Source organism: Scyliorhinus canicula, chromosome 15 (genome assembly GCF_902713615.1).
Source record: "Scyliorhinus canicula chromosome 15, sScyCan1.1, whole genome shotgun sequence".
NCBI classification, from domain to species: Eukaryota; Metazoa; Chordata; class Chondrichthyes; order Carcharhiniformes; family Scyliorhinidae; genus Scyliorhinus; species Scyliorhinus canicula.
The window spans coordinates 110,925,147-110,948,664 of NC_052160.1; the positions used below are offsets into that span (position 1 = coordinate 110,925,147).

The window sequence follows — 23,518 nt, forward strand, 5'->3', positions numbered from 1 at the left end:
CACATTCTCCCCGTGTTTGCGTGGCTTTCGCTCCCACAACCCAAAAGATGTGCAGGATAGGTGGCTTGGCCATGCTAAATTGCCCCTTAATTTAAAAAAATGAATTAGATACTCTAAATTTATTAAAACAGAAAGAGGAAAGGAAGATTGGCAGTGAGACAGCAGTTTGCAAGAATGGAGTTTTTAAAGAAGAGGCTGCTTTAAGGGAGTTAAACAGTACCTCAAGGGAGGTACAGTGACCAAGAAAGGAGCTTAGATGGCCACCAGTCTCATGGAATTGGGATCAAGGGATTCCAGGGGCACAGGATGCTTGGAAAGTGAAGTGGAAAATGAGAGGAAGAACTAGAGGAAGAAGCAAATTAGTAATATGGCATGGGACAGCCTGGAGGAAAGTTTGGTTTGATGGGCAAGAAGGAGAAGGGAAGAAGGAGAGGTTGATGAATGGAAGGTCTTAATTTTTTTCAATGAAACAGTCCTGAAACTCTATAGATTGGTTGTGGGTGGTGAGGGAGGAAGAGATTGGAGACATTTGGTTGTGGAGAAAATAAGCTAGATGCTATCTTTACATTCCAGGATGGTCCTGGAATAGTAGATTGTTTTGGTACATTAAAATGTAATGAATGCCAAGTATTTATCTTTTACTTCAATTGTCTTCAAGATCAGTCAATGGTTTTAGGCTAATATTGATGTACTCTTACATTGTCTCCATTACTCCTTAACTTCCAAAATGGCTGAATGAATAACCAGGAGCCTTCATTCCCTGTGCCATCCAGAGTGACTCTCATGGCATTCTTCTCCAAGAGCGCTGGTAACCTCTTATTCACAGTCAAGTATTTGTTGCTTTTTATGTGCAGCAGCTGAAGGTGGAAAACAAACATAGATCAGAGAATATCATTAGATATTTAGGAAGTGGTGCCAACAATAGTCATTCTAAATTGAAAGCGTAAGTTATCTATTTATGGAATGCACAGAAGACAGCAAAAAGTAACATTACTATTAACCACTGTATCCCTTCATAATGATCCATAGTGTGCTGGTGTGGACTGTTTGCCTTTCCCGATTATTTAATGTTTTAGGAACCTTATTCTCACATTCCTTTATAGATCACAGTGTTCACTACCATTCTGATGCGCAGGACAAGGTCTGAAAGTGGAAGCCAATCAAATTAATGAAAAATGAATGATCAATTTTGGTAAGATATTAAACAACTTCATTCTTCAGATGAGATTCGTTCAATAAGATATCAGGATCTTCTAAAAACTGATCAGTGCTTCATCTACAATTTAAATTAATATTGAGTTCAGCTGCAATATAGCTTAGATAAAAAAAAATATTCGCCAAATTCTGGAGAAATCTTGATCCAGCCTCATTGCTGATAAGTATTCAGGCATGTTTGATCAGAGGAATATCTACAGATCTTACATTTATATTTTCAAGATGGGGCTCGCAGCCTTTCAAAATTCAGTCAATGAGATAAATCATGTTATTTTCCATCTCTCTGCATTTGGTAATCATTGCACATCAAATGTTGTACTCATATCGAGCATCCTAACTTGCAGTCCTTCAAAAAACAGTTCAGAAAATGGCCTGAAACCATTTTCATCTTTTATTTCTGCGAAGCCACAATCCACAGGCAACTGAGGAAACTGTCATTGTAAAGCGTTCATGCAATGTGCGAAGACAATACTTAAACTTTATTCTACAATATGCATACTATGTGACAGGATTATCTTAGTGACAGCATCAAACATGATAAATACGTCAACATTTTTTTTTACCATTGCTATTTATCAAAGCAGTTCCAAGTAACTCAAGATTCCAATGTGCATTCTTCAGAAGCTTGGCCAAGAGTCAGGAACAATCAACTCAACAGGCAGCCAAGGAGTTACTGTGAATGCTCGAGCTATCCAAATAGTAGGACTGATTAACATAATGATTATCTGCCACTTAAGAAAGAACCCACTTTGATCTTGGGTGTCAAAGCTTGCCCTTGAAAGGCAAGCAAAGTTGTTTAATGATTTGGGTTCTTCTTGTATTTCCATGTAAAGACAGGGAGAATAAACTCAGTAGAATTTTAGAACATAAAATAGCAATTCTGCTAAATAATACTCATAAAAGTATGAGTACTTTGCAGAACAACCTAAATTTTGTGAAAGTCATGTAAATTCATAATCCCAATGTAGCTCATTTGACATAAGCTTTTGTATAATCATATTGTCTGGAAATAAATCTAGCCATTATCTTTAGCCTGACTGTTGTGGTTGTGGTCTGACAGAGTACAGTTTCTGGCTTTGCTCAGTGAGAAATCTAAAGAATCTCCAATGTAAAATAACAGGTAAAAAGTTCATTGGTAGGTCTGCAACATGACACCTCTTTCAGCTCGTATAAAAGAGGGAACCTTTTAATTTTTGCACAACAACGGCGCGATTATTGAGATTTCCATTTGCTGCAAGCCTACATCAAATGGATTTTGAACAATTAACAGACAAAAAGCTAGTGCTAGTTAGTCGACAATCACTGCCAAAGTGTCTCAATAGATAGCCACAGAGAACACAGTCCCATTATATCCCTACTCACCATGGCATGCTATTCCAAGACAATTTCAAACAGGCATCTTTGTACAAAGTACACCCACTCATTTTACTTTAATTGAAAGACTGCAATTGTAAGTGATGTAAAAATTGTGGGTGAACAGACAAGTGATCCATAAAGTGTGTCACCAACACTTGACAAGAGATTTGAAAGTAAGCATTTTAGAACAATCTTAACTTATTTTTTTTTTTAAAGAACTCAAATGGAGGCTTTCAATAATTTACAGTTTCACAAAGTTGTTTTGCATTTCTAATATGTGATACGTTCCATTCAAGGATAGGATGTCACTTTTCAGGAAGAACAAATGAGAAGCTATATTATAATTATTACTGTATACATTTCGGTCATGCAAATTAAGATGCAGCCAAGTGCTTCATATGGCACTGGTGCATGGAAAACAGTCAAAACTTGATCAGTATTCTTCCTGATGTTTAGCATCCATAAATCCCTCAGGCGATTTCAGGATGGGGCTGGGCAGAATTTCTGTCCAGTCCGTGCCTGTTCTCCTGATCCTATGCCAACTTCCAGGGTCGGTGATGTTAGTCGACTATATTGCAAATGTCCATGACATTTTAAGTGCAACTGGAGTACGGAAAAGTACAGAATTTACTGTGTTATAAGGGTTGCTCCAAATCAAAAATTTTTAAAAGCTAAAAGCTGACAAAGTTTCAGAATTCTCACTTTACCTCTGATTGACTGAAACAGACGTTTGGCATTTCTATGCCACCCATTAGGCCAGGATTAGGTCAAGATGAGCAAGTGCGTCTTCTTTATGCAGGTATGCAGTGCAATAGAAAAGTGAGACAGAATTGGTGCAGAATGTCAGCCCGGTATAAAAGGGTAAAGACTGAGAGCTACCATCCAAACTCTGTCCCAACCACCCAAACATAGCACCCTTAAACGGCAGGAACTCTGGGTATAGGGTAGCTAAGTTTGTCGTGACTGCCCAAATCCCTTGATTTACTTAGCTTTTTACTATTCAAATCATCATTTAACTGTTTGCTCAAGGGTGTCAGATACAAGCTGCCTGTAACACATTAAAAAAAATTTAAATAGTTGTCACGGGTGACATAATGAGCAAGGATATGGGGCGCGATTCAACAGCCTCAACCTGCCCGACCTGGTGTCAGGATGAGGCCATTGAATCTTGCGAGAGGCCTCTCACAAGATTTGCAATGCTCGAAAAGCGATCTGGATCTCGTCCTCCTGGTTGACCCATTAGCCTCATTTAAATGTGTTTGTGGGATTTTCCCAGCACCCATGATATAGCAACCGTACCTGGGAGACGCTCACCAGGGTGCCATTTAGTACTGGTTTCCACAAATGTGGACCAGTCATAATGGCATCTGGGTGGTGGTGGTGGGGGGGGGGGGGGGCTCTTCCAGGCCATTAGAGACACTCTGGGTGGTCAGGCACAAGGCATTGTGGCACCCTAGCACCCCCTCTGACAACTGGGCGCCTTGGCACTGCCAGCCTGGTACCCTGGCAGTGCGACCATGTTGCTGCCACACTGGCAGGGATGCTGCCAGGGTGCCTGGTTAGCACTGCCAGTGATCAGGCACATGAGTCCTTACCAGGTGGAGGGGGGGTGAGGAGGTTCCCGGGGGAGGGGTGCTGTAAGGGGGGGGGGGGGGGGGGGGTTGGGACAGCTAGACAAAATGGCACCCCGCTTTGCGAAGAGACTTTCCTGCTGGGCTTGTCGGTAGGAAATGACTCAAGTGCAGCCGCGGCAGAGAGAAATTCCCCAAAAGTTAAAAAAACTGGCAAGGTCCCTTTTAATAGTGGGGTGTTTCTCAGCACTGTGGCCGCTAAGGAACACCTAGCTAAATGAACCTAAAACCCAGACAGATTTTGTCTGTTGAATCACGCCCCACTGTCATAGATTATGATGCGGCATTTTAATTGTGAAGGCAATGCAAAAGAGAATGACAGCTCTTTGGAAAAATTCATAAAAGAGCACTAAAATAACCTTTAAACAAGAACATATTACGCCTAATATATTCATGGTGCCGGCTCAGAAGAGAAAACGGTTTTAAGATTGATGGCCATATCAGAATTTAGCTTAGGTTTTCTTATTGCGTGACCTGGGCTCCCCTCACTGGCAGCTACAGTTGCTAAGAACCATAAATGAGACGGAATCCTTGACAGTCACAACCCATATAAGGGGAACATATCAAAGCTGTTTGTCTGAGACAACTTCAAGATTGTGTGATGGAATTAATGTCAAATGGGGACAGAAAGTACTTGATAACGCATTCACCCATTCTCCTCAGCTGCTCAGATAATGGATTGGCTAGTTTTAATGGAGCTCTGCTGGCTGGCCTGCATAATTGCAGGGGATGCCTCACATCCCATTCTCACCGATGGGAAATCTCTTCCCCATGGAGTCAGCAGCAGGAATGGAGCTGACATGGGGAACACGCTCTCTGGCTAATTAGACTCATTAACGGAGCCACTTAAAAGTAATTATTCCTGAGCCCACCAGAATTTAGTGGATTCCTTTGCCTCCTGAAGGTTACGCAGCAAACACTATTAGGGTTGACCATGGCCTCTGGGGAGGGGCAGAGGGTCACTGTTTCAAAGGCACTTAGTGTCCGATCAAGGGAAACAGGAGTGCTCCTCAGAGAGACACCCCATGCCTTTTCATCTGAACCCCTCTCCCCACCTCTTGCAAGCGAACCCCCACCCTAAGTTCCCCAACTGACCCCACTCCAGAGATTCCATGATGATCTCAGGTGAAGGCTCACACTAGCACTGGCACCAGCCAGTGATCCTGGTGGTACTGCCTGTGCAGGGGAGCTGCCAGTCTCTGATTGACCGGCAGTTCCCTGTGGGCGGAATTTACAGGATCATAAATCTCAGGAAACACAAAGCAACGCAAATCTCCCGCAGGTCCTCCAACCGGTGGGTGGAACCAACGTCATGAACAATAAATCCAGCGCATCTCACGAGAATGCATGCCAAGTTTGGACAGCTCTAGGTTATTTCCCATTAAGTGAATAGGTCCTCTCCAGGATTCAAGTGAGCTGTCTCTGTGAAGTCATTAATGATGGAAGTAAATGTATTCTCAGGCATAAACATAACTTGAACGATCATAAAAATGTACTAATTTTACAGTTTTATAAATTGTATTTGTATTGGGGGAGGCATGGTGGCACAGTGGTTAGCACTGCTGCCTCACAGCGCCAGAGACCTGGGTTCGATTCTGACCTCGGGTGAATGTCTGTGTGGAGTTTGTACATTCTTCCCATGTCTACGCAGGTTTCCTCCACAGACCAATATTGTATAGATTAGGTGGATTGGCTATGCTCAATTGCCTCTTGGTGGGGTTATGGGGATAGGGTGGGGGATTGGGCCTAGATAAGATGTTCTTTCAGAGAGTTGTGCAGACTCGATGGGCCGAATGGCCTCCTTCGGCACTGTAGGGATTCTAAGAGTACTGAGCAAATATAGCTTCTCTCACAATTTCATTAGCAAAAAGGTTGCTCACAGTTTGTTCTTCACCTTTTTTTCTTTTTTTTTTATAAATTTAGATTACCCAATTATTTTTTCCAATTAAGGGGCAATTTAGCGTGGCCAATCCACCTACTCTGCACATTTTTTGGGTTGTGGGGGCGAAACTCACGCAAACACGGGGAGAATGTGCAAACTCCACACGGACAGTGACCCAGAGCCGGGATCGAACCTGGGACCTCAGCGCCGTGAGGCGGTTGTGCTAACCACTAGGCCACCGTGCTGCCCTTGTTCTTCACCTTTAAGAAAGGATCTCGCATCTGGGTGAAAAATATCTCATACTTTCATTAAATTTTAAGTTTGGATTTACATATTTAATCTTGTTCATTACACCAGTGGCTATGCTTCAATGGTATGGAATTCATTGCAAAAAGAAGTCTTTTGTTTTTTTTAATTTCTACCTATTCACACGGCCTTGTCCTTGAAGTAGGATTTAATGTCCCACATTATAAAAGGAGGGAGAAGAACGAAAGGAAACTCACGCTCCATCAAACGGGAATCGCTGAATAAGTTCAGTGCCAAAGCCAGGTGTACATTTTGCAATAGAAGGCATTGTCGTTAGTAATACAAGTCACATAATTCTGATTTAAACAAGCTAAACGTGCAACTGCAGGTTGTCAACACCTCCACTGAATAAGATGCTTCCTCCCCCATCTCTTCCTGCTCATCTTTGTGTCGTGCACCAGGCACATTGTTACCCTCACCGTCTCTATCAATATCCCCCGAGGCACATGTAACTTGATCCACTCTCAGGATGTGGAGGACACTGACAAAGGCATATTTTTTTATTTCCATCCCTAGTTGCCCTTGATCTGCTTCAGTCTTATTGCTGCTCGTACCCCACAATGGTTTTCGATTTTGGATAGGAATTCCATCCAGTATCAAAGTGAAGATAACGTTTGCCTCGGAGGGGCTAGCAATGATGAAGAGCCATATACTTCCAAGTCAGGATGGTGTATGACTTTGGGGGGGGGGAGACTTGCAGGTGCTGGTGTTCCCATGCATCCTGCTGCCCTTGTCCCACTAGGTGCTAGAGATGATGGATTTGGAAGGTTCTGTCCATGGATTTGGGGCTACGTACAGCAGTCAGCCTGGGAATGAGAAGTGAATGATTAACGTGTTGAATAGGGTTCCAATCATGTGGCTGCTTTGCCTGGATGGTGTTGAACTTGTTGAATGTTGTTGGAGTTGCGCTCGTGCTCGTGTGTAGGAAATATTCTATTGCACTCCAGATTTGTGGCTAACAGGTGGAGGAAAGTCTCTAGGATGTAAGGAGGTGATTCATTTGCCACAGAGTAACTAGCCTCTGACCTTATTTATGTGGTCACAATATTTATGTGCCTGCTCCAGTTAAATTTCTCATCAATATTGACCCTCCAGAATATTGCTGGTGGGCAATTTGGTGACAGTACTGCTACATAATGTGAAGAGAAGATGGTCAGAAGCTCTTTTATTGGAGGTAGACAGTGTCTGCCACTTATATGGCCTGAATGTTACTTGCCACTTCATAGTCAAAGCTTGCATGTTGTCCATGCCTTGCGCACAAACAGCATTGTTATCCAAGGAAATATAAATGGAACTAAACACTGTGCAATTATCAACAAATATCTTTGGTTCTGACCTGGTGATGGAAGAATTCTTATTGACGAAGCAGCTGTTGATGGGTGGCCCTTGGGCACTGCTTTGAGGAACCCATGCGGAGATGTCCTGTGGCCGAAATGATTGGCATCCAACAACTATAACCATCATCCTTTGTACCAGGCACAACTCCAGCCAGTTGGGAATTTTTCAATTTCCCAAGTTTTACTAGTTTCCTTGATGCCTTATGAAGTCAAATGCTTTATTTCAAGGGCACTTTTGCCTAAACTCAGGAATTCAGCTCTTTTGTTGTAACGCTGAAAGGTTGCAGTGCGATCCAGAGCTGAGTGCTCCTCGTGGAATACAAACTGAGCACAAATGAGCTGCTTATTGTGCCACTGTTGACAACACCTTCAAACATTTATTGATGACTGAGAATCGATTAACTGGACAGTATTTGGTTGGGCTGCATTTTGACTTCATTAGCATTTGTGAATAAACCTTATTGCTGTGAGTTGCAATTCATGACCTTGCCACAAAAATACATTCAAAGGTCATGAGAGTTCGAGGAATGTATATTAATCCAGAATAAACGGCATATTATCTGACACAAGAACCTGATCTTCTAGTTGAATTCACGTTCGGGTAGCTTAACTTTTCCAAAAATATCCGAGCAATCAGCAGGTGAGATCAAGTTCAGCGAAGCCTCTTTGCTTCATAACAGAGTTCCCAACATCATAATGAAAAATTATTTTTTTTACAGTGGACTTGGTTTCCTCACAATAGGGAATAATGCAAGCATCACCAACCTAAGACAATCACTTCTAGATAATACATTGCTACCTTTGTGACAATCTGGGGGTGTTCTGCCTGCAACAGACTTTGTGACAAATGTTTTGCCTCAACCTAGCTGCAGTATCTGCAAATGCATTGCAATAAAGCGACTAATATAAGGAGCTTTTTGGTAAATGGAAGTGTACAAAAACTATATTTGGACTATAGTTGCTTTCATTAAAGTCCTCACATTCATAAAGATGCTGGATAAATATGGAATTAAAACAGTCTCCCCCAATAAGGTGGGTGGTGAAGCAAATGGATGCAGTTCTTAAATTAACTTTACAAGTGAGAATCGGTTACATTGGTTGGATACTATCACCTGAGGTTTAACCACACAGCAACTGTTTGAGGGCACCGATTAATAGTAGGGATTGATTAATCCATGGGGATATCACTAGCTGGGCCAGCATTTATAATAATAATAATCTTTATTGTCACAAGTAGGCTTACATTAACACTGCAATGAAGTTACTTGAAAAAACCCTAGCTACCACATTCCAGTGCCTGTTTGGGTACACAGAGGGAGAATTCAGAATATCCAATTCATGTCTTTGGGGACGTGTGGGAGGAAACCGGAGCACCCGGAGGAAACACACGCAGACACGGGGAGAACGTGCAGACTCCACACAGATGGTGATCCAAGTCGGGCATCAAACCTGGGATCTTGGCGCTGTGAAGCAACAGTGCTAACCACTGTGCGACCGTATTGTCCATTCTTAACTGCTCTTGAGCTGAGTAGTTTTCTAGGCCATGTCAGAGTCAACTACATTGCTGTGGATCTGGACATGCAGTCCAAATCAGATAAGGACGGCAGACTTCCTTCCTTAAAGAGCATAAACGAACCAGATGGGTTTTTACAACAATCGGCAATGGCTTCATGGTCATCATTAGACTTTTAATTCCAGAATTTCACTGAATTCAAATATCACCATCTACCATGTTGGGATTTAAACCCAGATTCCCAGACCATTACCTTGGGTGTCTGGGTTACTAGTCCAGTGAAAAAACCACTATGCCCCTGCCTCCCCAGGCTTGAGAATAAGCTGGAGGTGGACAACAGAGATCACTCCAAACAAGACTTGGCTGCCAATGGGAATACAAGTGCAGGTGTTCATGGAAACTAAGGGAACGTTGCCTGGAAATTTGGTATTTGACACTGATTCCAGCTTGAGTGCTCCTCCAGATCCTCCACACTTTCAGCACTCGGCTGCGTGGGTCCATAAAAAACAATCCTTTGTCTAGACTCAGATGATAAATGCTCACTTGGGCAATTTATGTCCCACCTTGATAAGAGTTGGGACCATCAAGGTACATGAGAAGAAAGAGAATTAAAATGAGAAGGGAACAGAAAATAGGCAGAGGCATATGACTGAATACTTTGTTATCATTAGCTTGTTAAGTCAAACGCTTCCTCATCGTAGGCTCTGCAGACTTGGAACTTATGCTTTTGAAGAGTGTACACTAAGATTGAAAAACATCATCAATCAATTCAAGTACATTACATGCAAATAGTACCTCTGAATGCTTTTCTGTTTATCTTAATTAGTCACGAAACATAGCCGATGTTACTTTTCACTAATGAGCCTATACAGAGGCAGTTTTCCTGTTTTCAGTCACTTAAATTAACATGTAAACTCCACAACAATGAATAGTTTTGCAGTAGCTCCATCACTTCCGATTAATAGTTTCAGTACAAATCATCCACCTGACCTCATTTACAGTCAGTACTAAACCTACTAAACTGCAATTATAAATAGACCCTGTGGTTTAAATTTGACATTTTGCCAATGCAAATGTTTTCCTCTAGAGATAGTGAATCAAAAATATCTGATGGTGCTTCATCTCAGTAGCTGCTGCAGTCATTTCCATGTTTTGAGGAAATTGCTGGTGGGGCAGCAGGGTAGCATGGTGGTTAGCATAAATGCTTCACAGCTCCAGGGTCCCAGGTTCGATTCTCGGCTGGGTCACTGTCTGTGTGGAGTCTGCACGTCCTCCCCCTGTGTGCGTGGGTTTCCTCCGGGTGCTCCGGTTTCCTCCCACAGTCCAAAGATGTGCGGGTTAGGTGGATTGGCCATGCTAAATTGCCCGTAGTGTCCTAATAAAAGTAAGGTTAAGGGGGGGGTTGTTGGGTTACGGGTATAGGGTGGATACGTGGGTTTGAGTAGGGTGATCATGGCTCGGCACAACATTGAGGGCCGAAGGGCCTGTTCTGTGCTGTACTGTTCTATGTTCTATGTTCTAAATGTACAAGGTTACTCTTACTTGTAAAATGAACTTGTTTGGCTTCTCCATCTACGCTGTCCAGAAGTCTGACTTATTCCTAGATTCATTCAGATAGTTCACATTTAATGAATATGATGACTTTAAAGAAAGGAACTGCAGTCAAACTGTAAAACCTGCACACTTGCATGGAGCAACAAACAAGCTCCATTTATCAGTAGTTTCACACTAAAGTTGGAGGTCTTCCAGCCAAGTTCAGGCAAAATAATTGTCACAAAACCCATTGCAAGTGTTAAAAGAAAAGAATGCCCCAGTGTGAGGATCTTTACAAAGTTGGTAATGCATTAGTTATCTTGAAGTACTTTTCACAGGTTAATTCGGCTTGCATTATTCCCGACAACCGAGTACTTTTTTACATTGAGAAAAGCATTTTCATGGAGCGATGTTGAGATCTCTTTGCAGCAAATTTCTGATTTACTGATTGCTCTGATACTTTTGAGATAGTATAGCTACCAGATCACATGGAAGAACAAGTTCCTGTGGCAGGTAATGGGTTATGTCTTCCGGATTAATATACACTACCCATAACCTGCAAGGCCGTTCATTGTAATTCTCAGTCATAAGATCCATTCATAAATACATAATTAAGTCAAAATATTATTTAAATGATTTAGTGTAACATCCCCATGACGAAAGTGCACCCTTAAAGAGACAATCACTACATACATATGTGCACGCATTTACACAGGACCTTTAATGTACTTAAACATCTCAAGATGCTTCACAAGAAGGTTATAAAACAAAATGTGACACAAAACTAGGGCAGATAGCCAAAGGTTTCACCAAACAGAAAAGTTTTAATGAGCATCTTAAAGGAAGAAAGAGCAACAGAGAGGTTCACAAAGGGCCATGAGGGTTGATGAGGGTCACAGGTTGGAATAGAGGGTATGAGGAACTCATGGAGGGTGGATGGAGAGGCATATGTTGACATTGTGGGTATGGGAGCCATGGGGATGGTGAGTGGCGGTGTATAGATTGACATGGAGGGTATGAGGGGTCATTGGCGTGTTGTGGCATGAATTAGTATTAATGGAGTAGGAGAGTGTGTGGTGGGAGGGAGGTGGTGGTGAGGCAGAATGAGGGATGAGTGCCAGAGGGCTCTTTTTCTTCATTCTTTTTTTCAAAACTGGGACAAAGTGTTGGACTTTTCCAACCAGCTCTCCTCCACACCCAGTAGTCCCTGTGAGCTGCCTCAGCACTGTTTCCGGTTGGCTGCCATGATTTCCATTTCAACCCACCCCAACCCCCAGAACGAAAATCAGAAGCTCTGTGACACATTTTCCTGGGTCGGGTTTGAGGAACAAGAAATTGTCCCGACTCTCTGCTCCTGACCCAGGAGTGAAAATTCAGGCCTCAACCTTGCCATTGTCAATTCCAAACTCAGCAATTCCAGTTCTTTCCCAGACTGATCATCCTTTATCCTTCAAAAACTTCATCATGACTAAAATCCCTGCTGCTAGACGCTTTTCCTTTAAAGGTTCTGTGAGGTCATCGCTGGTATTGCCTTTCAGGCCCACACACCTCAAATTTTAAATGTTTGTATTGACGTTTAAATTCCTCCATGGTTGTGAACTACCTTATCTCTGGAAGTTCCTCCAAAGTGTCCATCTCCACCTTGCCCCTAAATCTTTGAGCTTGGGACTCTAGCTTGTGTGGATTCCCCCTCTCTCCCTCCCCACCATTATTGTTTGTGACCTCAGATGTCAATGCTCCACACTCAGTTATTCCCTACCCAAACCCTCTACATCGCCACCCTCTACTCTTCCTTTGATCCTACCTAAAACCCACTTCTTTGTCATCCTTCCAAATATCTCTTTACTTTGCTCAGTATGTGTTTATTTTCCTCACACTTGAGGATGGTTTCTCGTGCTAAAAGTCCTTTACAAATGCACGGTGTTGTAAATTTGCCACATACCTGCACTACACTTCCATATTTGATCACCTCTCCATGTACTTTTCTATTTTCCGTTTCATTCTGCTTCTGTTCCAGCCCAGCTGCATGCTGTGAAAAGAAAAGGTGAAAGGGTAGTTAATGCGACATCTTTTATTAACCAACAATGAAACAGTTAGAAATTTATCATGATCTGTGGCGAAATAAACTGTGTGAAGCTTCCACCGTCAACCTACATTCTAAGCAAATTTCTCCACATAAATTTTCTAAAAAGACAAAAATCAAAAATTCAAGAGATATGCGAAACCGTTTAAGAGAACAATGATCTTCAATGTGAGAATGCTCAGACACATTGTCATTAGGGCAAGAGTCTGCTTATACTTAGAATTGTTGCATTTCCATTACTGCTGACACGCACATACAAGAAGAGGGCAAAAATTAGCCAGTTATGCAATTTAAGCATTCCTTCCATACTCAGCTCTGTGCAGCATAGAGAGATTATATACACTCTCTGCTAGATATGGTTCAATAACACAGGAAGATTCAAGGCTGTGGAAAAAATAATAGCGGCAACAAAACCTATAAAGTAAAACAAATAGTTCCCGACACTGACTTCCTTCTGGATTTAAAAGTATCAGGTGAACCACTGCTTAATGTTTATACCCAGTTATTTTGCTGGGCTCAACACAACTGGTTCTGGGAAGGGTTTTGATGTTAACATATTCTGAGCTTTGGAAAAGAGATGTCCAATTTTGGAAACTCTGAATCATAATTTACACAAAATCTCAAATTTATTATATAAATGGAAGATGCACTGGGACATCCCTCAGATGTCCCAACACAAGGACTCCACAGGAATTGCCCAGGAAGTTTCAACCTTCTCCAGATCCTCAGATAAAAGTTTCCAAATATTTTAGGAAACTAAAATCAAAAACATTCCAAATTCATAGGTAACAAATTCCATTCACTGACATGAAACCACTTCACCTTGTGATGTATGTAGCAAGAAATAGGAGAATTGTCACTGATACGTCCACATCAGTACTAATAGTCATAGGGACATGGCAGAAAATATAAACCATACATATTCAATTTCTGCACTCATAGGTCACCTACTATTCCTTGAACAAAAATGCCTGGTCCAGTTTCTCACAATCAGAGCAGTGACAATAAATGCTAAATCTGCATTTTCACTGCACTGTAAAATATCACTTCACATAATGCAATAGATTTATTGTCTACGGATGCCAAATCACAGCCAATGTATTTCAGCCCCTTGATCAATTAAAAGTTGTACTTGTGACTATTGTAAATATGATGGCCTGTGTGCCATATCACAGGAGGTGGACTATTAGATATTAAATATATCTAAAAATAAATTATTACAGTGAAATTACTATTATGGGTCATAAGCTAGCCCTGCTAACTATCGAACACTGGAAAATGATCGAGATTACATTTTCCCCAACCCTGATTGCCCTCAAGAAGGTGATGGTGAGCCAATTTCTTGATTAGCAGAAATCCATATACAATAAGTACACTAGCATTGCTGCTAGGAAGGGAATTCCAGGCAATTGGTAGTATTTAAATTTAATAAATTAATAAACCTGGGGGAAAAATTGTAGTCACAATAATTGCGGCCACAAACTACTGGATTTTTGTAAAAACACACCACGTTCACTAATGTCCTGTCAGGAATTAAATCTGTGTTTCCTATCTGATAGAATCTATATGTGACTCCAGGCCAACAGCAATATGGTAGAATGTGGGGCAGCAGGGTGACACAGTAGTTAGCACTGCTGCCTCACAGCACCAGGGATCCAGGTTCGATTCCAGCCTCATGTAACTGTCTATGTGGAGTTTGCACATTCTCACTGTTTCTGGCTGGGTTTCCTCCGGATGCTCCGGTTTCCTCCCACAGTCCAAACATGTGAAGATTAGGTGGATTGGCCATGTTAAATTGCCCCTTATGGTACGGCTACAGGAATAGGATGGTCGATGTGCTGAATGGCCTCCTTCTGCACGATAAGGATTCTATGATCTAATGCCCTCTGAAATGACCACACCGTTGTATCAAACTGTTACACATAAGCTTTAGTCAATGTATCTCAGGCAATACAGATATATATTGTAAAAATATATCATCTGCTTGTCAAACTTTATGTCCTGGTGTAACATTTATACCTATGTCTCCTTTCCCATTACAAATTCTAATCTTTGCATTTAACATGTCACATTGTATTTGCATCCTCCTGCCATTGGCAATGCAGTAGGACCTCAGTTTTGCATCTCCAAGTTCCTCAGCCTGTTCGGGGGATTTTCTATGCTGTGTTTCTCGGTGGCAATAGACAACTCACCGTTGGCCGGCGATGGGATCTTCCCATTGAACCCACCCCCTGTCGCCAAGAAACCCGTGGCGGGGGTTCAATGTCGGCGAGACTGGAAGATCCTGCAGGCAAGAATGGATGGAAAATCCCCCCCTGAATGTTGCAATTTAATTATAAATAATATAAAAGTGTTATAAAAAAGTGAGGGTAGAGTTTAGAACTTCAAGATGGAAATTAATTTGTACCTTGGCCCAATTTCCCCTACCCTCAGCCCCTTCACCTATAGACCATATTTCATCTTGATTTCTGTGTGCAATACAACAGGAGATTATTTCTTCAAGCATATCTAAAAATAAGTTATTACAGTGGAGCAACTATTATGGGCCACAAGGTAGCACCTGCAAACCAATACGTACTGACAGGTGATCGAGATTATCCAAATATTTATCTCCATGGTGCAAAATATGAGCAATGCAGGACTTTAGCAATGCTAATAAAAATGTTCTTATATTTACAAAGAAAATAAGATAAGATAAAAATAGTTTAAAAAATTACGTTATCCTGCGCACAAGATTTTAAGACTGTGACGATTCTAGCATTGTGTAAAAGTGCAGTAACTAAGTGCCCATTTAAATCATAATGGTGTCATTTGACATAGGTCCAAGAAAAACCTGTACTGAAGCGTAAAACATGAATGTAAAATCTTTGAAACATCAAAAGGTACAAAACGTATAGTAGGCAATAGAACTATGAATGATATACAGGCAGTCCTTGGACTTACAACATAATTGGTTCCTGAAAACCTCATTGTAAGTCGAAACGTCACAAGTCAGAACTGATTTTCCCATAGGTACATTGGTAAAAATGGGTAACTGGTTCATGAACACATGCTAATATCCAGTCCTTAAGGATTTTTTGTGTATCAGCTTGGTGCTCCCAGGTGATGGTAAGCCATTTGTCTGGAGGTATTTCTCAACCAACAATTCACGGTAGATTAAACCACATGGATACGCTAGGAGATGAGCCTAGCATAGTGTTAAAATATGTACTGTGCTCTTTGTCCAAGTGTATGTCTAAACTGGGATCACAAAACCAAAGCAGATACTATTCCATTCCCCCTTGTCCATCTCACATTCTGGCGTCTCTGTCACCATACATGGCACTGTAGGCCACATTGTTACCAGAAAATCGGAGGAAGCTTTCTCATTTTCCACGAGCTTGTTCGGGGTCAGCAAAACAAAAGCATAAAAGGTGGGCAATGCAGAACACCACAACATTAAAACTGGCAGTGTGAAACCAAAATCAGGTGCAAAATTATAAATGTTGCAAGTGCCATTCATCATAACTTGAATATCATAAAGCCAAAGCCTGCCTGTAAATCCCATTGTACATAGGTCTGGACATGTTCAGATGAATGAAATGAAAATCGCTTATTGTCACGAGTAGGCTTCAAATGAAGTTACTGTGAAAAGCCCCTAGTCGCCACATTCCGGCGCCTGTTCGGGGAGGCTGTTACGGGAATCGAACCGTGCTGCTGGCTTGTCTTGGTCTGCTTTCAAAGCCAGCGATTAGCCCTGTGAGCTAAACATGATTCTTAATTAGAAATACCAAAAGCGTCATGAAGTGGGCGACACGGTGGCAGAGTGGTTAGGACTGCCGCCTCACAGCACCAGGGACCTGGGTTCAATTCTGACCGAGGGTGACTGTGTGGAGTTTCCTCCGGGCCTCCAATTTCCTCCCAGTAACTTAGGGCGGAATTCTCCGCAAGGCCCGACGCCGTCGTGAAACCTGGAGAGGTTCGCGACGGCGTCGGACGCCTCTAACGGCCCCCTATTCTCCCCTCCCCGGGGGGATAGGAGGGCCGTACCGGGAAACTCGGCCGCTGGATCTTGTCCCTGGCTTCAAGGCCCGGCGCACCAAGAATGACGCCGCGGCAGCGCCTAATGACATCAGCCACGCATGCGCGGGTTGGACAGCTCAAACCCGCGCATGCGCGGTTGCCGTTTTTACCCTCCGCCGCCCCGCAAGACGTGGAGGCTTGATCTTGCGGGGCGGCAGAGGGGAAAGAGTGCGTCCCCTTGAGACGCCGGCCCGACGATCGGTGGGCACTGATCGCAGGCCCGTCCCCTCTCGAGTACGGTCGTGGTGCTTGATCCCCGATCCGCCCCCCACAGGCCCCACACTTACCTGGCGCGCCATGTTCACGACGGCAGCGACCAGGTGTGGTTGCCGCCGTCGGGAACGGCAGGCCGCTCGGCCCATCCCGGCCGGAGAATCGCAAAACCGGACACGCCATTTTGGGGGGGGTGGGAGAATAGTGGGAGGTGCGGGAGCGAACCTCCCGCTATTCTCCCACCCATCGTGGTTGCGGAGAATCGCGCCCTTAGTGTAACTCATACAACTTCAACGTAGATTCATAGAAAATAGGAGGGGTAGGTTATTCAACTCTTCTAGCCTCCTCCACCATTCATTATGATCATGGCTGATCGTACAACTCAGCAACCTATTCCTGTTTTCCCTCCATGTCCATCCCTTTAGCACCAAGAGCTATATCTAAATCATTCTTGGAAACATACATGTTTCAGCCTCAACTGCTTTCTCTGGTAGTGAATTCCTCTGGGTGAGGAAATTTCTCCTCATCTCAATGCTAAATGGTTTATCCCCCTATCCTTAGCCTCGGACCCCTGGTTCTGGACTCCCCCGCTACCAGGAAAATCATTCCTGTATCTACGCTGTCTAGTCCTGTTAGAATCTTATTGGATTCTATGGGATCACCCCTCATTCTTATAAACTCCAGCATACATAATCCTAAGCAACTCACTCCCCCCTCGTATATCAGTCCCATCTTCCCAAGAATCGGTCTGATAAACCTTTGCTGCACCCCCTCAATAGCAAGAAGATCCTTTCTTAGCTAAGGAGACCAAAGCTGCACACAATGGGCGAAATTCTCCGACCCCACGCAGGGTCGGAGAATTGGCGGGAAGCGGCGTTATTTCCGCTCCCGCAGGTTTTTGAATTCTCCCGCCGGTCATAAACCGGCGTTGTGCAAATCCCGCCGGCAGCCTGTGAAAACAGCTGGCGCCGGCGGGATTTCATTTTTTTTAAACTTACCTCAAATCTCCGGCCCGGATGGGCCGAAGTCCCGCCACTGGGAGGCCTTCTCCCGCCGCCGAGGTTTAAACCACCTCTGGAACGGCGGGCTCAGCGGCGCGAGCAGGCCCCCGGGGTCCTGGGGGGGGCGGGGGGCGATCGGACCCGGGGGGGTGCCCCCACGGAGGCCTGGCCCGCGATCGGGGCCCCCCGCTCACTCCGCGGGGCAGTGCCGTGGCGGCACTCTTTCTCCTTCCGCGCCTCCACGGCCTCCGCCATGGCGGACGCGGAGGAGAACCCCGCATCGCGCATGCGCCGGCAGTGACGTCAGCGGCCAGCTGCCTCTGACGTCACTGCCGGCGCATGCGCCGACCGCCGAAAGCCTTTCGGCCAGCCCCGCTTCCGACTGCGCCGGGTGTTTGCGCCAGTCTTCTGGTGCAAACTGCTCCGGCGCGGGGCTGGCCCCCAAAGGTGGGGAGAATTCCCCACCTTTGGGGAGGCGCGACCCCTGAGTGGTTGGCGCCACTCCCCTACGCCGGCACCCTCCGTCACGCCGGGTAGGGGAGAATCCAGCCCAATATTTCAGGTGTGATCTCACCAAGACCCTGTTTAGTTGCAGCAATACATTCCTAATCTTTTGCTCGAATACTCTCACTATGGAGGCCAACATACCATTTGCCTTCTTTATCGCCTGCCGCACCTGCATGCTTACTTTCAGTGACTGGTGTATGAGGAAACCCAGGTCTCATTGCACATTCCCCTCCTTCAAACTACAGCCATTTAGATAATAATCTGCCTTCCTGTTTTTGCTACCAAACTGGATAACCTCACATTCATCCACATTATACTGCATCTACCATGTATTTGCCCATTCACTAAACTTGTCCACATCACACGAAAGCATCTTTGCATCCTCCTCGCAGCTCATCCTCTCACCCAGATTTGTGTCATCTGCAAATTTGGAGACAACATTTAGTTCCCTCGTCTAAATCATAAATATATATTGTGAATAGCTGGAGTCCCAGCACTGATCCCTGCGGTATCCCACTAGTCACTGCCTGCCATTTGGAAAAAGATCCATTTATTCCTACTCTTTGTTTCCTGTCTACCAATCAGTTTTCTATCCAACAAAAACAGAAGATACTGGATGATCCCAGCAGGTCTGACAACATCTGTGGAGAGAGAAGGGAGCTAATGTTTCGAGTCTGCATGACTCTGTCAAACTTTTCTATCCATCTCAATGCACTACCCCCAAACCCATGCACTTTAATTTCACACACTAGTCTCTTACATGGGACTTTATCAAAAGCTTCTGAAAGTCCAAATAAACATCCATTGGCCTCCCCTCGTCAACTCTACTTATTACATTCTCAAAGAATTCTTGTAGATGTGTCAAGCATGATTTCCCTTTCATAAACCCATGCTGACTCTGTCCGATTCTGCCACTGTTTTCCAAGTACTCTGCTATTAAATCTTATAGCATTAACTAGAGCATTTCCCAACTACCGATATCAGGCTTACTGTTCTATAGGTCCCTGTTTTCCTTCTCCCTCCCTTTCTAAACAGTGGAGTCACATTAGCTACCCTTCAATCTGTAGGATCTGTTCCAGAGTCTATAGAATCCTGGAAGATGACCACCAATGCATCCACTATTTCTAGGGCCACTTCCTTAATTACTCTGGGATGTAGATTATCAGGCCCTGGGGATCTGTCACTTTTAATCCAATCAATTTACCCCAAACCATTTCCCTCCGAATACTGGATTTGATCAGTCACTGCGTTGTGCCCGGTTCCAAGCCAGACGAAATGTGTGAATCCCAGGAGAGACCCAAATTGGGCTTCCTGCCGGATCGATCTCAAGTCACCCAACCTGCTATGCCCAGCGTGATCTGAGTCACCCCCTCACTGGGCGTGATCCATTAAGGCCCCCCGGGTGGTCAGCGACAGGGCAGGATAGTGCCCTGGCACTCCCCATGACACGCAGAAACCTTGGTGCTACCCACCTGGCACCCTGACAGTGTCACTTGGGCACTACCAGGCTGCCAAGCTTGCACTGCCAGGCTGCCAGGGATACAGCCAGGATCCTAAGCTGGCAGTATCAAAGTGGCCAGATGCCAATTTGGCACTGCCAGGGGTTGGGACCTGGTGGGTCATGCCCATGGAAGGGAGTGGTGAATGGGGTTTGACAGGGAAAAAAAGGTTGTGGGGGTGAAGGAGTAAGGGTCCTGAAAGTGGAAGGGAGCCCCTAAAGAGGGGGGTGTACAGATCATGATAGCCATTCAAAATGATGCCCCAATCTCTAAGTAGATAGTTCTGTTGGTGAGCTCAGCTTCACAGTGCAGGAAAACTGCCTAAGTGTGGCCTCGACAAGGAGAAACTCCCAAGGCCCAAATGAACGGCAAAGTGCCATTGAATAGCAGTGTCAATCTCGGCACTGTAGCTGTCCAGAAACACCCCGCCAAACATGCTTGAAACCGGACATAGAAATTTTTCAATTGAATCGCGCCCACTGATTTCCTTCAGTTCCTTCTTCTCACTATACCGTGTTCCCCAACATTTCCGGTGCATTATTTGTGTCCTCCTTTGTGAAGACAGAACTAAAGTATTTATTTAGTTGGTCAGCCATTTCTTTGTTCCCATTATAAATTCCCCAGTTTCTGAGTAAGGGACATTTGGCCTCAACAATCTTTTTCTCTTCACATACCCATTAAAATCTTTACAGTCAGTTTTTATGTTCCCCACATGCTTACCCTCGTGCTCTATTTTCTCCTTTTTATCAATCCCTTTACTTCCTTTGCTAAATTCTAAACTGCTCCCAATCCTCAGATCTGCTGTTCCTCCTGGCCAATTTGTATGCCTCTTCCTTGGATCTAATACTATCTTATATTCCCCTTGTAAGCTATTGTTTGGCCACCTTTCCCATTTTACTTTTACGACACACAGGAATGAACAATAGTTGCAGTTTACCCATGCACACTTTGAATGTTTGCCATTGCCTATCCACCGTCATCTTTTTAAGTAACGTTCCCCAATCTATCATAGCCAACTCACACCTCATACCACTGTAGTTTCCTTTATTTAGATTCAGGACCATAGTCTCAGAATCAACTACGTCAGTCTCCACCTTGATAAAGAATTCCATCATATGATGGTCGCTCATCCCCAAGGGGCCTCGCACAACCAGATTGCTGATTATTTCTTTCTCATTACACAATGCCCAGTCTCGGATGGCCTGTTCTCTAGTTGGTTCCTCAATGTATTAGTCTGGAAAACCACACAATAACACGATGAGCTGCTAATAAGATTGGATGTTTTGTTTCAGACTGAAAGCTGGGATAAAGTTGCTGCATGCCCACCAGAAAAAGGAAGCAAGATAATGCAGCGATTTTTGCAAGCCTGAAACTAGCCACATGTCACTAAAGCTACACTGCTGACAGATGTGTGAATGGGAAGAGTGTAAGGTTGTTAACGTAAATTTATCTAAATTCCTGAATCCATTGTGCTCAACAGAAAACTGCTTTCCATTTTAAATTTTGCAAAGTGAAGGCTCAACTACAATCTGGATTAATTCATTGAGAGGCCTGATGATGCTTTTGGATATTTCTAATTAAGGAACATACTTCAAACAGGTCAAGATCTCTGTACAATGGGATTCATAGTTTTCATAATTCTATCGCATATCATCCTAAATTTGTCAGACTGTCTTCTTGACTTTGTCATGGGTGATCAAAAATTTGTTCAGACTGGGAAGACTAAAGCCACTGTGAACAAGTAGCTGAAGAAAATGTGGTGTTGAAGGAGGGAGACAAATGGCCATGTATTTAAGTGTTAAATCTGGGGAGTGTTGTTGAAGTTGCAATAGATAAGGGCAGCATGGTGGTGCAGTGGTTAGCACTGGGACTACGGCACTGAGGATCCAGGTTCGAATCCTGGCCCTGGGCCACTGTCCTTGTGGAGTTTGCACATTCTCCCTGTTTCGGCATGGGTTTCACCCCCACAACCCAAAGATGTGCTGGTTAGGTGGATTGGCCACACTAAATTGCCCCATAATTAGAAAAAAAACAATTACTCTAAACTTTTTTAAAAAGAAGTTCCAATAGATAATTGGATTTTCCAATCATTAGTAGTTATCTGGGGTTATGGAATGGAAGTTAAAACCTTACAAGAGGAACAAAACGCAGAATCAGTACTGATCACGCTATTCTTGAATTAAGAAAGATTGGTCAAGAACAATAATGAGACAATGGAAGGGTTTCCTCTACAATTTGTTACGGTGGCTTAAATATCATTTCAGCTACTTTTTAACCTGTATTTGAACATTATGGGGGCATAGCTTGTGTGTGCTAGTGGAGACAAAAAGATTTTGAGCTATGACTTTTGAGAATTTAGATTTACAAAGGGATCAAATGAACAAACAAAACATGTTAAAGCCTAAAAGCATATGGAATGCATGATTGTTGGAAGGAAAAAACAATATTGTATTGGACAGTATTGTTTTCACAAGGGTAGGCATAAAACAGGATGATAGTTAATGGAAGGTAATGGACTGTGGTAACTGAATGGGTAATAGTAATTCGATTAAGGTCCATATCCAACGGTGAGGCAAGCTTTGAGAGAGCTCTGATGTCGGATTGAAATGGGGCAAGTGTAGGACATCTTTTCAATATTATCATCATTTGCCTAAAGTTAAAAATTCCAGCCAGGGCAGGTACTGATGTCAGATTCCTCCCAGAAAACCTGCTATGAATTAAACAGCAATTAACTGAAACCCATCGGACATTTGTAGATATTATCCAGCGAGCTCGGGACACCAGGAAAGAAACTGAAACCATAAAATAAACTAGCTGGTGGGATGATATTTGGAATTAGGGCTCAAATGTACAAAAACACTCGTGGATCAGAACTGCTTTGCATGTTATGATTATCGTGATCATTTTGATATCAGTGAGAAAGCGAGAACGAATGGTCAAATGATACTGTGAAATTGTGACACAGTTTGGACTTGAATGCTAACTCGGAAAGTAGGCGAATATAGTTATGATCCTATTCGCTAACACTCAATGGATCAAAGGGAGGACTGTAGCCTGATGGGTATTCGTCAAGACACCAGCAGAGTGAAGAGGCCAGCAAAGCCTGATGGTTAAAAGAACTAACTCTGCATCAGGCTAATGACTGTGGGAGCAGAAAGGCCGAGGGTGTCTGCAGTGGGGAACAAGCACAGAAGCTGATTGGACAGTGGCTGTTCCTATGCCTTTATTAGACAATGATTAACACAGACCGCTGTGTCCTGCTCATGAGAGAAAAACAACCCCTGAGAGAGGCACAACTCCCTGAGCATTCATGACCAAAGAACAGTGATTGATTAGAACATACAGTGCAGAAGGAGGCCATTCGGCCCATCGAGTCTGCG

The 23,518-nt window shown here is 43.7% G+C and overlaps 1 protein-coding gene across 2 annotated transcripts in view; it reads right to left on the reverse strand.

The window, feature by feature from the left end:
* The window catches only part of itpr3 (inositol 1,4,5-trisphosphate receptor, type 3), a 330,370-nt gene that overhangs the window by 201,116 nt on the left and 105,736 nt on the right, over nt 1–23,518 (reverse strand). For both annotated transcript variants that reach the window (XM_038820893.1, XM_038820892.1), the window contains exons 4-5: nt 12,716–12,802; nt 699–857 (exon numbers count right to left, since the gene is read on the reverse strand). In XM_038820893.1, the coding sequence (XP_038676821.1) occupies nt 699–857; nt 12,716–12,802 (246 nt within the window). The remainder of the gene's footprint in view (nt 1–698; nt 858–12,715; nt 12,803–23,518) is intronic.